Below are 16,681 nucleotides of genomic sequence, written 5' to 3' on the forward strand. Positions count from 1 at the left end.
CAGAGTAATTTCCAGGTTGCATTTTATTAACTACTAGATTATCTACAGGAATCTTTGCACTCTTTGATGGAACATTTGCAAGGTCTCTGCCTCCTACCTGAGATGGTGGAACCCCCTTATCCTAGTGCTCACAACCCCTCAAAGGCATTAGTGTCAGTCAGGAAAAGTTACTTGTGGCAAGCATTTGTTTTCACAAAGCTAAAGAGGACTTGGGGGGGAAAAAGGGGCTTCCCTATCAAATCTGGTGTTACGTGCCTGCAAGTGGGGTGCAGGCTGGGCAGTTGTGCCCCCATCCATGGTCCGGCGTGTGTTCCCAGTCAATCTGCTTCTCCCTGGTCGGTGTGAAATGGAGCCTTTTGCTGCTGTTGAAAACTGATCTGAGAGGGTGGACATGCCAAGGCTGGTATCCAGCAGGAGGAGAGAAGTACGTGTGTGTGTGTGTGTGTGAAACCTCATACCTGTTGAACTCTGATAGACTGTTCGTTGCAACTGCTCATAATGTGCTATCAGTGAGTTGCATCAAGTTTTGTCAGAAATTATTAACTTTTTTGTTTCAGCATTACAAAAGCAAATAGTAACCCAGGCTTGGCTACATGCAACCATTCAAAGGAAGGCCAGGCAGCAGGTTCTGTGGACCAGTGGGCAGAATGGTATTACTTGTCTAGCTGGCCAGGTGCTTGACTCAGCTGGCTAAAGCAGCATTAGGGGGTTTTATTTTGTAATCTCTGCCTGATTAAGAATAATGTTATGGCTATGGAGAAGAGGCTGGTGTTGTGCAGGCCCCTGAGTTGCTCCAGGTGGGCCATGAAGATGCTCCAATGGCTGGAGCACTTCTTCTATGAAGACAGTCTGAGAGAGCTGGGCTTGTTCAGCCTGGAGAAGAGAAGGCTCCAGGGAGACAGTCGTCCAATACTGAAGGGGCCAACAAGAAATCTGCAGTCACTTTTTACAAGGGCATGTACAGGACAAGGGGGGAATAGTTTTAAACTGATGGAGGGTAGATTTAGATTAGATATTAAGCTGGTGTGGGAATTCTTAAAGAGCCAAGGCCACGTAGTGAGCGATCCCGATACCCTGAGCCTTATTACTGTAAAGTGAGAAGTTTCTTGGCAGGCATAAGCAAGGTCAATTGTCTTTTTCGGCCTCTGTAATTTTCCACTGAAAACGTGCAGAGAATGATCTCTGCCAAGGTTGTAGTTTCCCACTGTATTTTTAGAGTAAGGTATTTAATGGCAATTATAACAAGTTATAAACATTAGCTTTGTAAACAGTAGTAACCTCTAGACTAACCAATTAGAGCTCAGTATCCAAGGCTGTTACATAAGAGACCTAAGGGTGTAAGGGTATAAAAGGAGCACTGTATCTGAATAAACTTTGGCAATCGCTTGATCACATTGATCGTCTCCGTGTTGTCTGTGACTCCTGCGTCGACACACTGGCACAGGTTTCCCAGAGAAGCTGTGGCTACCCCATCCCTGGCAGTGTTCAAGGCCAGGTTGGATGGGGCTTGGAGCCTGTGGCAGGGGGTTGGAACTAGACGAGCTTTAAGGTCCCTTCCAACCCAAGCCATTCTATTATTCTATGGTATGAATTGGGAGGTGAATCTGCCTCGTCTAGTACATCGAGCTCAGGGCAGGTAGCCTAATGTTGAGGTATTGCATCCACCCAGCTGCAGGGCTGCCCTGGGGCTGGGAGGTACCAATGCTGCTGCATCTCCTCAGGCTTTGTATCTCACTGGCTGTAACTGCCAGCACTACCCTCTTGGTTTCAGTTTTCACATGATGCCTGGGCACTTGCAGAGTTTGGTGTTTGACTGTGTTCAGTGCTGTCATTTAGCAAACTCTTCTGGAGGGCAAGTGGAATGTATATTTTTGCCTTTATTTCTAGAACTCAATACATAGAAGCCAGTATAGTGCGTCCACAGTTGTGTGAAAACTTGCTTGTTTGTTGTTTATGAGATATTGTAAGGTCCCTGAATTAAATTGTTCTAAAGTAAAAGGCCTGTCAATCTTATTAATTATTGCTAATAATAGTGATTATCATGTGAGCACACTGCTTGACAGTTTTATGAGTTTAGGCAAGTCTCTTCCCTAATGGGTAGCTGTAAAATTGAGAAAATGGTCTTTTTCTTGTGTTGAAAGGTGTTGCTCTGTGAGTACTGCCATGTGAGACAAGTGTTTTACCACAGCAGATGTATGGCAGGGAGGGCAGCAGTCTGTGTTTGGCAGAGTGGGGTGTGAGCATGTCCTGGGTTCAGCTGTAGCAGTCATTTTTCTCCTTCTTAGTAGCTGGTGCAGTGCTGTGTTCAATTTTAGCCTGAGAACAATGCTGATAACACACCGATGTTTTTAGTTGTTGCTAAGTAATGTTTACTCCAATAAAGGACTTTTCAGTCTCATGCTCTGCCAGTGAGGAGGGGCATGGGAAGCCAGGAGGAAGCAGATTGTCGTGGTTTAAGCCCAGCTGGTAACTCAGAACCACAGGATACCTGACCCAAACTAGCCAAAGGGTTATTCCATACCACTGCACGTCATGCTCAGTATAGAAACTGGGGGGAGTTACCTGAAAGGCCCAGATCGCTGCTCAGGTCAGGCTGGATATCAGTCAGTGGATGTTGAACAATTGTATTCCCTCCTTATTTCCCTTATTATTATTATTGGTGGTAGTAGTAGTTTTGCATTATACCTTAGTTACTGGACTGTTTTTATCTCAACCCATGGGATTTACATTCTTTCAATTTTCCTTTCCATCCCTCTGGGGGGGGGGAGGAGAAGGGAGGGAATGAGGAAGTGGCGGTGTGGTTCTGAGTTATTGCCTGGGTTTAAACCACAAGAGAGCAGAGGCTCATGAGTTATGCACTAGTTGAGGAGGAGGCTTGAAGTGAGGTGAGCTTGCTTTGTGTCACAGTGCTATTAGCTGCCAAATGCATCTGATAACATAAGTATCTTTGAGAGCTAGTCCAAAGCATCTCTTTTGCCTTGTTTGCTTTGGGTTGGAGGCTTCCCACTCCTTCCCAGTCTGAGAAAGCTCTGATCCCATGTGTTTCTGCCAGTGATGCTGTGCCATGGAAACAACAAGAGCAGAATTTGGGTCATTTCTATCAACCTTGGCACTGCCAGGCTCTGCACACTGGGATACAAAGTGGGATGTATAGGTCCTCATAAACCTTCTGCAGCGCCTTGGGAGATGCTGACACCTCCCCGAATTAGGGTGTTCCTTTCCTGCAGAAATCCCTCCAGAAATGGATTTCAGGATTTGTCCTTAATTATCTCTACTGCTTGCAACCATAATGGTGTGTGGTGAGAGTGATGGCCAGCACTTCTCCACCTGAAGCAAAAGCCCTGGCTCTGTACTGGTGGTGTGTATGAGCAAGGGGTTGATTCGGAGAAAACTCCAGGAACAAACTTGCCAACAAAGTTTTCAAGATGACAAGCAGGTATTCTTTATTGTGGCGCCGGAAGACACGGGGGATAACTTCCTAACGTGTGTCTCTCTATTGCTACACAATCCGTCCTTATATAGTCCCTGGGCACACATACATATTCATGAGGCTACGTATGGGTTACGTTATTTTCCAGAAAGATGCCCGCATGCGTACAAAAATGTGGTGGTGGTCTCTGAGGGTCGTTTACTTCTTCCAGCAATCTTTATCACTTCTGGCAGCCTTTGAATCACGCGCAGTAGATGCTTATACCAGTTTAATTGGTTCATTAGCACCAGAGACATAATAATCCTCCTGTTCCTCCTACTTATCAGTTAGTTTAACTGTAGCCCATCCTGGACACCTGCCATTCCCAGATGCTCCTTATCCCTGTATCCTGTTCTTCTAGACTGTTTTTCTTAAAACTATGTCAACTAGAACGATGGCATGAGCAATCCAGGAGTTTTCTCGATTGTTAGAACACAACTTCCTTCTGCAAGCAACAGAGGAGCCGACAAGGAGAGGTGCCCTGCTTGACCTCGTGCTCACCAACAGGGAAGGGCTCGTTGGAAATGTGACTCTCCAGGGAAGTCTTGGATGCAGTGATCACGAGATGGTTGAACTTGAGATCCTCAAGACAGTGAGAAGAGCGTGCAGCAAGCTCACTGCCCTGGACTTCAAGAGAGCAGACTTTGGGCTCTTCAGGAACCTGCTTAGCAAGGTTCCATGGGATATAGCCCTAGAGGGCAGTGGGGCCCAAGACACTTGGTTAATATTCAAGGATCACCTGCTACAAGCTCAGGAGTGTTGCATCCCGACTAGAAGGAAGTGCAGTAGGAGGGCCAGGAGACCCCCTTGGATGGATAAGGAGCTGCTGAGAAAAATTCACAGGAAAAAAGAGGCTTATAAAAGGTGGAAGCAAGGACAGGTGGCCTGGGATGAATACAGGGATGTTGTCTGAGAAGTTAGGGACCAAGTTAGGAAAGCTAAGGCCCAATTGGAACTAAACTTGTCTAAGGATGTTAAAGATAACAGGAAGGGATTTTATAGGTATGTAGCAGCTAAAAAACAGACTAGGGACAACGTAGGCCCCCTCTGTAAGCTTTCGGGAGAACGGGCTACCCTGGATTTGGAGAAGGCTGAGGTTCTCATTATCTTCTTTGCCTCGGTCTTCAGTGACAAAGGCTCTGACTGCACTCTGACTCTCTGCAAAGACCAGTCGTGTTTATGGTGGATCTACTCACTGCCTCAGCAGGAGACATCCATAGAATCATAGAATCATAGAATAGTTAGGGTTGGAAAGGACCTTAAGATCATCTAGTTCCAACCCCCCTGCCATGGGCAGGGACACCTCACACTAAACCATATCACCCAAGGCTTCATCCAACCTGGTCTTGAACACTGCCAGGGATGGAGCATTCACTGTTCTATTTTCCCAGAGGCTGGTGCATGGTAGGGGATGTGATATACCCACTCAATGCCACGCTCTTTGGCCCAAATGTCTATAAGGCTGTTCTGAAAACGAGTCCCATTGTCTGACTCAATTCTCTCTGGGGTGCCGTGTTGCCACAAAATCTCTTTCTCAAGGCCCAGGATAGTGTTCCGGTCAGTGGCAAGGGGCACAGTGTATGTTTCCAGCCATCCAGTGGTTACTTCCACCATGGTAAGCACATGGAACTTGCCTTGGTATGTTGGTGGGAGTGTGATATTATCAATCTGCCAGTCATCCCCATATTTATACTTCAGCCATCGTCCTCCATACCAAAAAGGCTTTAACCGTTTAGCTTGTTTAATTGCAGCACATGTTTCACACTCATGAATAACCTGGTCAATAGTGTCCATTGTTAATTCCACCCCTTGGTCACGAGCCCATCTGTATGTTGCATCTCTGCCCTGATGGCCTGAAGTGTCATGGGCCAATCTAAGTCCATCTGAGCCACTTCAATCTTAGTAGCTAAGAGTGACAGAGCACTGGAACAGGTTGCCCAGGGAGGTTGTGGAGTCTCCTACGTTGGAGATATTCAAGGCCCGCCTGGACAAGTTCCTGTGTGATGTACTCTAGGTTACCCTGCTCTTGCAGGGGGGTTGGACTAGATGATCTTTTGAGGTCCCTTCCAACCCTTGGGATTCTGTGATTCTGTGACATCCACTGCTCCACCCCTGTCATAGAAGCCCAGTCATAGAATGCCACCAAATTGGTCAGAAAGGATTTCCCCTTAGTGAAGCCATGCTGGCTGTCACCAAGCACCTTGTTGTTTTTCAAGTGCCCTAGCATGCCTTCCAGGAGAATCTGCTCCCAGATTTTGCCAGGCACAGAGGTGAGACTGACTGGTCTGTAATTCCCCGGGTCATCCATTTTCCCCTTCTTGAAAATGGGGGTTATATTTCCCTTTTTCCAGTCGTCGGGAACTTCACCTGTCTGCCATGATTTTTCAAATATGATGGCCAGTGGCTTAGTAACTTCATTCGCCAGCTCCTTCAGGACCCGCAGATGGATTTCATCAGTGCCCATGGACTTGTGTACATTTAGGTTCTTAAGATGGTCTCGAACCAGATCCTCTCGTACATTGTGCCCAAGGTCTAGGTTTTCACAGTCCCTGTGTCCACCCTCCAAGACTTGGGTGGTGCGGTCAGAGCCTTTGCCAGTGAAGACCGAGGCAAAGAAGTCATCCAGGCTTATTCTGTGGAGTAAAATCTTCAGTAGTGACTGGAGGGCTCATTTGATGACCTGTAAATAAAGAGCCTCTTGCCCTTTTCCTCGCTCTGTGTCACTGCTAACAGCAGCAGGTACACAGTCCGTGGTAGGCACTGTGCCCTGTTTGCCAAAGCTGCAAACAGCTTGTGAGAGCACCCAAACATTTGGGAACTTTGGCCAGTGGGACTCTGGCACAGAGTGGAAATAAGGTGATTCAGGACGAGTATGATTTCCCTTCTCCCTCACTGGTTTTCATTGACAAAATGGTGATGTTTTCAGTGGAGCAGCTCTGATGTAAGACAGATCTGATATATTCTATTGGAAAACTGTTTAGGCTCAGTGGTTTTTGAATTCCTGGTTTTAATCCTTTTTGTTGTGACTCTCTGGAGTCTGTTGTGCATTCTTAGCTGTAAAGAGAGACATCAGTTAATGATGATCACAAGCTTTGTCAATAGAATTCCAAAAGTGCTAATGAAATGGCAAATGTTTAAGCTTGAAAATGAAAACTCTTGTTTACAGTGTGATTTTTCTGCCCTTCCCTCCATCATGTGTGCCTTGTACTGCTGTAGTAATGTAGGTGTTGTATGGATTTAGTTAGCATGAGTCGGGCTTCTCTGGGAGTGGAAAAATACTAGGCCTTGGAGAGGTTAGCCAGGGACGGCAGTGAGGAAATGAAACTGTAACGTTGAAAACAAAAAATAGAATGTAAAACCGCAGTGTAAGGATGTTGAGGTTGACCCTTAACATAAGTAGATGTTGTAACTTGAATTAGGTAATTTTGTGTGAAGCCCAATCAAAAGCTTGTTGGCAAGGCATGTTAACCAATCAGCATGTAACCAGTGTGCAGATTTGTGTATAAAAGATCATGTCTGATGCTCAATAAACGGCAATCGTTTGATCACATTGATCGTCTCTGCGTTGTCCATCACTCCCACATCAACATGTAGGCAGCTGTGGGTGTAGCTGCTGTGGCATTGCTGAATGTATTAATATTTGTAAAGGGGACAAAAGATCCATTTGCAGTGTCCCTTGTTTGTTCCTTCAGAGACAAACACCTTGCTGATGCTGATTGCAGTGGATGTATGCCTGTTGTGATTTCACCTGCTAAGGAAATTATCTCAATTTACAAATTAGCCTCCCCCCCCAGAGTAGTCATTTTTGGGTTTCAATTTCAGTTTTTCCAGGAACTGCTATCAGCTGGGTTCTGTGACTTGCACTTAAAAGCAACATTTAGTTCATAAGGAATTTGTTAAGTCAGGATGGAACTAAGAGACAAATGATCACCCATGTCTCTGGGTAGAACCTGGGGGAGGAGAGGGGCCAGGAGCTGGCCATGCAGACAGGCACAGCAGGGCATGCTTTCCACTTTGCATTCTGAGTAATGACTGGGTTTGGGCATGGAGCACAAAATCCTGACAATACTGTATTTTAACAGGGAGAAGACTGCGAGGAAAAGCATTCTACAATGTCAATGGCAAGGTGTACTGTGAAGATGACTTCCTAGTAAGTAAGATTCAGGCTGTTTTTTTGTTTTTTTGCTGTTTTGTTTTTAAACCAGATTCTTCTTATATATCGATTTGTTTGCTTTCAAACACAGTTTACTCATCTGAGGCCTCCTGCCAGTGCTGGAATTAGGAATCATTTCATAGAATCATAGAATGGTTATGGTCTGAAAGGACCTTAAGATCATCTAGTTTCATCCCCCCTGCCATGGGCAGGGACACCTCACACTAAACCATGTCACCCAAGGCTCAATCTAACCTGGCAGAGAATAATTTGATAAGTGGCAGACTATTTATAATTAAGAGGACAGCATGGTTGGGAATTGAAATGAGAGAGGAATGATATATTTTAGCTTGGAGGATGATGAATTGGAGAATCAGTATGTTGAACTTGTACCACCTTTATTTATTAAAATACCACTTTGGGTCTTCCAGAATGACTTTCCATTTGTAATGAAAATATGGCTGTGCTTTTTGCAAAGGAATTATTCAAAATATATCCGACAACAAAAATGTTACTGGCAGTTTAGAGTGTGCAAATGCATTTCTCATCAATGCAATCCATAAAAATCATAGGAATTCCCTAAATATAAGCCATATTTACCTTCATGTGTTACACCTTTACTCTCAGCCTGGAGCCTGTTGAAAAGAGCAAATTATATTTTGTGCAGAAAATAAGTTTCTTGTTATAATTTAAATGTGTTTCTGTTTTGATGGCTCAGACCTTTGAGATTTTTATTTTGAACTGTGTTAGAATGTGCTTTCCCCATAGTCAAAAGCTTTCATCCAAACTTAATGACATGACTGTTGTTATTAGATTGTAATTCCAGCCTAAACATGAGAATTTAAAATCTAAAAATTTCAATCTTTTGGAGAGCATTCTGTTTTCAAGGGGTGAGGAAACCTCTTTAGTTCTTGGACATGTTCTATAATCAGCTTCTGAAGGGAGATACTTTCAGTGGTTTTCCCAAGAAAACTGAGGTTAAGGGTCTGATAGGAATAAACTACACATTAGGGAACTGTTGGGACATTTAAGGCACATATTTAAAAGCCCGAACCTCCCACAGGTGTGTCTTGGCAGATTCCCAGTAGCACAGAGGGGTGGGAGAGAAGCAGACCAAGGGACTCATGGCAGTGTAAGTCAGCAAAAAAAATCACATTCTGACATTGTCCCTGCACATGTTAAGCCAGCTGCTTCTCAGAAAGCAATTTCATCTCCTCTCAGCTTCCCCTGAGCAAATGTTATAGCAATAATACTAGGAATTGTTTTGTTTCCCTAATAAAATAAACCAACTTTGCTTATTTTAGAGTTCTGTGGACCAAAAGCTCAAAACTTTTCTCAAAGTTGGAGGAAAAGGCTGCAAAGTAGCAATTAAAAAGGAAATTATTTAACTCCTTCATATTCCCAGATCTTGCTCTTAACCACTTGGAAACCTCAATCCTTTCTAAAAAGAGGTGTTTTCAGTCCAAAGCAGGTAGTTAAATGCTTTTTCTGTATAACAGAAATTCAGTCTCTATTGTAACTCCAAATCTTAGTGCAGCTTTATACATGGATTCCCTACTGACAGTATGGTAGTGAGATGTCAGGGATGTCATTCTTAAGTAAGAGCATATGAAAAAGATTATTTTAATTTGGGGAGATAACAGAGGTAGTCTACCTATGTTATAACTGTATTCCAGCTAAGAAAATACTGTCTCTAGGTGGTGTCCTTGCTCTTCCTTAGCTTTTGTTTGCCTGGGAGCAGATTAGGAGAATTATATGCTCCTATAGGTATGGGAGCCAGGTCACAGCTCTTTAGAATTGTGACTCTGCAGCTTGTGACCTAGTTATTTCAAGTATGATACAAAGTTAACAGGAATTAGAAAGTAGAGCAGCTTCAGAAAATTGGGCAGGAGGTACTGTGCTGTCAGGCTGGGGTCAGTAGTGAAATCCATGTAGTAACAACTGAATTGGAGGGGCCTGTGTTAGGTTAGGCTTGCAACAGCAGGATGGTCTTTCCATGGATTGCCAAGGGCAGTTGTGAGGAGTCCATTTTTCATTTGTTATTCTGCGAGGTGAGTAGCTCCAGAGAGGATGACTTCAGCACTGAAACGTGGGGAAAACTCAGAGTCCAGGAGTCTTGATCCTGAATGGCAAGAGCCACCGAGAGAGCCTCAAGTCCTCTATAGGACTTGCCCAGGAGCCAGCAGCTCAGCTGATGCAAGCAGCTAACTCAGAGGGGGCGGTGCCAGGAGGGACAGCACAGCCCTGAGTGGATAAAACACAACTTGGGGAGCATGACAGAGTGGGTAAACTGGCTATGTCGTGGCAGGGTGGGCAGGCAGGTGAGCGAGATGGTGAGAACTCACCTTAGGGCCAGGGCCCAGTCTCGGTCTGGGAGATCTGCAGTGGCTACCTTGGCTGCAGTGCAGACCTCAGTGTAGAAAGTGCCTCAACTTGTCTCTTGAGGCAAGAGTGAGTAACAAACAAGGCTGCACTTGGTGTACCCTGGTGCAGGACCTCCTGTACCGGGTGGCTGAGCTGTGGGAGACTGTCAATAGACTAAGATAGCAGGGAAGCTGAGAGGGAGCTGGACTGCTTGCTCCAGGCCCAAACTGTGCAGGAGCCACAAGCATCCACCATAGCACATACAGAAAAGGAGGGTATTAATCCAGGAGGTTGGGAACTTGTAAACGAAACAAAAAAAAAAGAGAGAGAGGAAGAAGACAAAAGCAAGGGGCTTCCTCCAAAACCTGACATCCCCACCCAGAACCACAGAACAGCTCTGCAAGAGCTAATGAGGCAACACCCACCACACCAAATGAACAACCAGCTGCCACACCAGTAAAGAGGATTACTACTAGTACATCTGGAAAAAAGCGGTGGGTCATAGTAGTAGGTGACTTCACCTTGAAAGGTACAGAGGTACCTATCGGTCTGTCTAACTCAATTTCAAGCCTACTGGGGGCTCTGATCAAGGATATTGCTGAGAGGCTGCCTGATCTGGTAAGTTCTACTGACTATTGCCTACTTCTAGTGGTCCATGTGGGTGCTAGTGATGTTGACAGCAGTAGCCTGGAAAGCATTAAGAGGGACTTTAGAGCCCTGGAAAAGGTGGCTAGGGGCTCAGGTTTTTCATTGATCCTCCAGGTCAAAGGGGAGGACCTTGAAAAGGCCAGGCAGATTTGGCAGGTTAATAAATGGTTAGAATGATGGTGCCATAGTCAGGGGTTTGGTTATTTAGAACATGGGACTCGTTTTGGGAGGCCAGGTCTACTGGAGACTGGTGGGGCTGGTCTGACAAAAAGGGGAAGAGCTGCTTTGGTAGGAGACTTGCCAGGCTGGTCAAGGCAGCTTTATACTAGATGTGTTGGGGGAGGGGATCATCAATCTATCCCAACACTCCCAGTCAGATGCCAGCACCTATAATGAATGCTTGGAGCAATGCAGAGCTACTTCAGAATTGCAGGCCCTTGTCCTCATGCAGGGGGACTTCAGCCACCCTGATATCTGTTGGAGGGACAGTACAGCCCAGCACAAGCAATTCAGGAGGTTCCTCGGTTGTGTGAAAGACAACTTCCTTCTACAAGTAATATAGGAGCCAACAAGGAGAGGTGCCATGCTTGAACTTGTGCTCAACAACATGGAGGGGCTGGTGGGGAATGTGATGCTCCAGGGCAGCCTTGGATGCAGTGATCATGAGATGGTTGAGTTCAAGATCCTCAGGACAATGAGAAGAGAGTGCAGCAAGCTCACTGCCCTGGGCTTCAAGAGAGCAGACTTTGGCCTCTTCAGGAAACTGCTCAGTAAGGTTCCATGTGATAAAGCCCTAGAGGGCAGGGGAGCCCAAGAATACTGGTTGATATTTAAGGATCACTTGCTCTAGGCTCAAGAGCATTGTGTCCTGTCAAAAAGGAAATGTGGTAAGAAGGGCAGGAGGCCTCCATGGATGGATAAAGAACTGTTGAGAAAACTTAGAATCATAGAATAGTTAGTGTTGGAAAGGGCCTTAAGATCACCTGGTTCCAAACCCCCTGCCATGGGCAGGGACACCTCACACTAGAAGAAAAAAAAAAGATTTATAAAAGGTGGAAGCAAGGTCAGGCAGCCTGGGAAGAATATGGGGATATTGTCTGAGAAACCAGGGATCAGGTCAGGAAAGCTAAGGCCCAGTTAGAACTGAGTCTGGCCAGGGATGTCAAATATAACAGTAAGGGCTTCTATAGGTATTTTGCAAACAGAAGACAGACTAGGGATAATGTAGGCCCTATCTGGAAGGAAATGTGAGAAATGGCTACCCTGGATTTGGAGAAGGCTGAGGTTCTCAATGACTTCTTTGCCTCAGTTTTCACCAGCATGCTCTGACCACACCACCCAAGTCTTGGAAAGCAGATGCAGGGACTGTGAGAATGAAGACCTTGGGCCCACTGTAGGAGAGGATCAGGTTCAAGACCATCTTAGGAATCTGAATGCGTACGAGTCCGTGGGAGCTGACGAAATCCATCTGTGGGTCCTGAATGAGCTGAGGGATGAGGTTGCTAAGCCACTGTCCATCATATTTGAAAAATCATGGCAGTCAGGTGAAGTTCCTAATGACTGGAAAAAGGGAAATATGACCCTCATTTTCAAACTGCAGACCAGTCAGTCTCACATCCGTGCCCGGCAGATTCTCCTGGAAAGCATGCTAAGGAACATGAAAAATGATGAGGTGGTTGTTGACAGTCAGCATAGCTTCACTAAGGGGAAATCCTGCCTGACTAATTTGGTGGCCTTCTATGATGGGGCTACAAACCTGATGGACAGGGGCAAAGTAGTTGACGTCTTCTACCTGGATTTGTGCAAAGCATTTGATGCTGTTCCACACTACATCCTTGTCTCTCAACTGATTCGGAGGAAACTCCAGGAACAAACTTGCCAACAAAGTTTTCAAGCTGACAAGCAGGTATTCTTTATTGTGGTGCCGGGAGACACGGGGGATAACTCCTCCTAACGTGTGTCTCTCTATTGCTACACAAGTTGTCCTTATATAGTCCCTGGGCATACATACATCTTCATGAGGCTATGTATGGATTACGTTATTTTACAGAAAGTTCCCTGCATGCATGCAAAAATGTGGTGGTGATCTCTGAGGGTCGTTTACTTCTTCCAGCAATCTTTATCACTTCTGGCAGCCTTTGAATCACATGCAGTAGATGCTTATACCAGTATCCTCCTACTTATCAGTTAGTTTAACCGTAGCCTATCCCGGACACCTGCTATTCCCAGTTACTCCTTATCCCTGCGTCCTGTTTTTCTAGACTGTTTTTCTTAAGACTACATCAACTATAATGATTTATCTTGTGCCAGTATGTTCTCTATCTGTACTCTATTTTTTTCTATGTATTATGCACCTCAGCAATTTTCCACTGCTACTGTTACAAAGCCATTGAACTTAACATTGCTTAAAACTAATTCTAAAGGTTTATATATTCCATTTTGTGATTTTGTGTTCCCCTTGTTTCAAAACTGGAGGGATATAAATACAATGGATGGACTATTCAGTGGATAAAGAATTGGCTGGATGGCTGCATGCAGATAACTGTGGATAGTGGCTCAATGTCCAACAGAAGACCAGTGACAACTCGTGTCCCTCAGGGGTCAGTGTTGGGACCGATCCTGTTCAACATCTTTATCAGCAATATGGGCAGTGGGATTAAGTGCGCCTTCAGAAAGTTTGCTGACAACACTAAGCTGGGTGGTTTGGTTGATATGCTGGAGGAAAGGAATGCCATCCAGAGGAACCTCGACACGCTTGAGAGGTGGACCAATGCCAATCTCATTAAGTTCAATTAAGTGCAAGGTCCTGCACCAGGGTTGGGGTAATCCCAGGCACAGCTACATATTGGGCAGAGAAGAGATTCAGATCAGCCCTATGGAGAAGGACTTGGGGGTGTTGGTTGATGAGAAAATGAACATGAGCTGGCTTCAGTGTGTGCTCGCAGCTGAGAAAGCCAACCATATCCTTGGCTGCATCAGAAGCAGCGTGACTGTCTTGTTGAAGGAGGTGATCCTGCCCCTCTACTCTGCTTCGTGAGACCCCACTTGGAGTACTGCGTGCAGTTCTGGTGTCCTCAACATAAGAAGGACACAGAACTGTTGGAGTATGTTGACGCAGGAGTCACAGACAACACGGAGACGATCAATGTGATCAAGCGATTGCCAAAGTTTATTCAGATACAGTGCTCCTTTTATACCCTTACACCCTTAGGTCTCTTATGTAACAGCCTTGGATACTGAGCTCTAATTGGTTAGTCTAGAGGTTACTACTGTTTACAAAGCTAATGTTTATAACTTGTTATAATTGCCATTAAATACCTTACTCTAAAAATACAGTGGGAAACTACAACCTTGGCTGGGATCATTCTCTGCATGTTTTCAGTGGAAAATTACAGAGGCTGAAAAAGACAATTGACCTTGCTTACGCCTGCCAGAAATCTTCTTACTTTACAGTAATAAGGCTCAGGCTATCGGGATCGCTCACTACGTGGCCTTGGCTCTTTAAGAATTCCCACAGGAGTAAGTCCGGAGGAGGGACACAAGGATGATCAGGGGCTGGAGAACCTCCCGTATGAGGACAGGCTGAGAAAGTTGGGGCTGTTCAGCCTGGAGAAGAGAAGGCTGCGTGGGGACCTCATAGCAGCCTTTCCAGTATCTGAAGGGGGCCTACAAGGATGCTGGAGAAGGACTCTTCATTAGGTACTGTAGTGATAGGACAAGGAGTAACAGGTCCAGATTTAAACAGGGGAAGTTTAGGTAAGATATAAGGAAGAAGCTCTTTACTGTGAGGGTGGTGAGGCACTGGAATAAGTTGCCCAAGGAAGTTGTGAATGCTCCTTCCCTGGTGGTGTTCAAGGCCAGGTTCGATGGAGTCATGGGTGGCATGGTTTAGTGTGTAGTACTCCTGCCTGTGCAGATGGGTTGGATCTAGATGATCCTAAGGTCCTTTCCAACCCTAACCATTCTGTGATTCTTCTTACTGAAACTGTTAGAAATGTTTAACATTCTATAGGTGTCGGTGTTTTAACTCTCCTCTAACTGCTGTTTTCTGTGTCAGAATGGCTCCTGCCAAAGCAGAGTCCCCAGAGCTGTGGTTGATGGCTTGTATGTGATACCTGGTTCTTTAACTTCCACTCAAGACAGGTCATCTCTATCAAAGGTGATGCATGGAATTTGTTGCAGTATTGCATATGGTCCATGAAGGCAAGATCTTGAGAAAAGCCATTACCTTATCCTTAGAAGTGTTTGGTGTCTCTTGTAAGAGCAGGGCTCTCCCTCTTTGGTTAAGCTGTCCCTATCAAGGTTCACAACAGCACTGGTGGCAGCTGCTCCAGCATGGGTCTCTTCCACCCCAGAGGCAATTGCACTTCAGCAGTGAAATGATGTGTGTGTCGCATTTTTTGAGAGAGCTCAATTGTTGCTTAAAGCATAGCCAGTACCAGAGAGCTTTGGCTACCAAGTTGTTTTCAAATAAACTGGTCCATAGAAGTATGACATGAGGATCTGCTAGTGTTAAGTGTTCAAAATTGGGGCCTTTCTTTGAAAAGTGCTTTTGATTTCTGGACAAAAGGTGTTTGTCATGGGTTGAGCAGTAGCAGTCATTTTTTCTCCTTCTTGTAGCTGGTGCAGTGCTGTGTTTTGACTTCTGGGCTGGGAATAGTTGCTTGATAGTGAGCATGTTTTGAGGGTGTTTTTGTTCAGGGCCTTTTCTGAGCACGTGCTCCAGCCAGGTTGAGGAGGGGAGGCTGGGAGGAAGGAGAGACAGGACACCTGACCCAGGCTAGCCAATGAGGTATTCCATACCATAGCACGTGATGCCCAGGATGCATACTGGGAGAGAGAGAGCAGGAGGGGTGGAGCTCTGGAGGAAAATGGAGGAAGGAGTACGCGGTGCTTGGCTGGGCAGGGTGGAGTGAGTTATGGGTCGGTGGCTGGTGGGGTGTTGTATTCTTTTCGCTTGTTATTGGCTTTATCATTATTATTTGTAGTGGTAATGGCAGTAGTGATTTTGTGTTACGCCTTAGCTATTAAACCGTTCTTATCTCAATCTGTGGGGGCTACATTCTTTGGATTTTCCTTCCTAACTCTCCAGGAGTTGGGGGACTTGGTTTAAACCACGACAGTGTTACAGAAATGTAGAAGTTATTCATTATGAGCAGTTTCTATTGCACAGCCATAAAGCTGTCTGAAGTGCAGATGCATCCATCAAAACCTTTGGCAATAGCTACAAGGTGCATTCTTGTAGCAAATAGTTTTCCCTAGTTTGCTCTTACTGAGGGCACAGATCATCTTTCTCTGAATCAGGCAGCTTATTTTGCTAATTCTTTCCAGGGAAGAAGTGCTAGAAGTTTTTTAGACCTACTTGTGGAACTGTGGATGGGGAAGGGATGTTGCATTCCATAGTCGTCCTCACACATCCTTTGCTTTAGCTCCAGGGAAGATCCAGTCACTCTTTTTCATGCCACCTTAAAGTAGCAAGTCCAGCAATATCCGAGTCTTGCTTAACCCTGTTAGGATGGTTATTTCATGTAAGTAAATAAAACAAATGACCGTTTAATCCTTTCCTGAAAGCTGTTAGGATACAGGTGGGTAACCAGCCATAACAGGGACACTGTTCCTGTTGTAGTGAAAGAAAAATAAATACCTTGCTGTGTAATAAATAATCCCAGTCAGATGTTCTTGTTCCATTTTGTTGATGAATTACTGCATAATCATGGATGATGGAAAAACAGCTCAAGAATTCTGTTTTTCCTTTTCAATGCTGTCCTGGGTTCATCTGTAGTAGTTATTTTTCTCCTTCCTAATAGCTGGTGCAGTGCTGTGTTTTCGACTTTAGTCTGAGAACAACACTGATAATACACCAATGTTTTTAGTTGTTGGTAAGTAATGTTTGCTCCAATCAAGGACTTTTCAGTCTCATGCTGTGCCAGGGAGGACGGGCCCAAGAAGCCAGGAGGAAGCAGAGACAGGACACCTGGCCCAAGCTAGCCAAAGGGGTATTCCATACCACAGCACTGTCACACCCAGTGTATAAACTGAGGGGAGTT

At 45.2% G+C, this 16,681-nt stretch overlaps 1 protein-coding gene across 3 annotated transcripts in view; it reads left to right on the forward strand.

Moving 5' to 3' along the window:
* Positions 1–16,681, forward strand: part of LOC117438175 (Wilms tumor protein 1-interacting protein homolog) — a 99,641-nt gene that overhangs the window by 57,285 nt on the left and 25,675 nt on the right. The window contains exons 1-2 of one of the 3 annotated variants that reach the window (XM_034073639.1): positions 6,214–7,069; positions 7,552–7,619. Coding sequence is in view for 1 of the 3 variants with exons in the window: in XM_034073637.1 (XP_033929528.1) it covers positions 7,552–7,619 (68 nt within the window). In the remaining 2 variants the exon portion in view is untranslated. Of the gene's footprint in view, positions 1–6,213; positions 7,070–7,551; positions 7,620–16,681 lie in introns of those variants that run through there. The other 2 variants (XM_034073638.1, XM_034073637.1) reach the window with 2 other exon arrangements.

This window comes from Melopsittacus undulatus (assembly GCF_012275295.1).
Source record: "Melopsittacus undulatus isolate bMelUnd1 chromosome W unlocalized genomic scaffold, bMelUnd1.mat.Z SUPER_W_unloc_1, whole genome shotgun sequence".
Classification (NCBI taxonomy): Eukaryota; Metazoa; Chordata; class Aves; order Psittaciformes; family Psittaculidae; genus Melopsittacus; species Melopsittacus undulatus.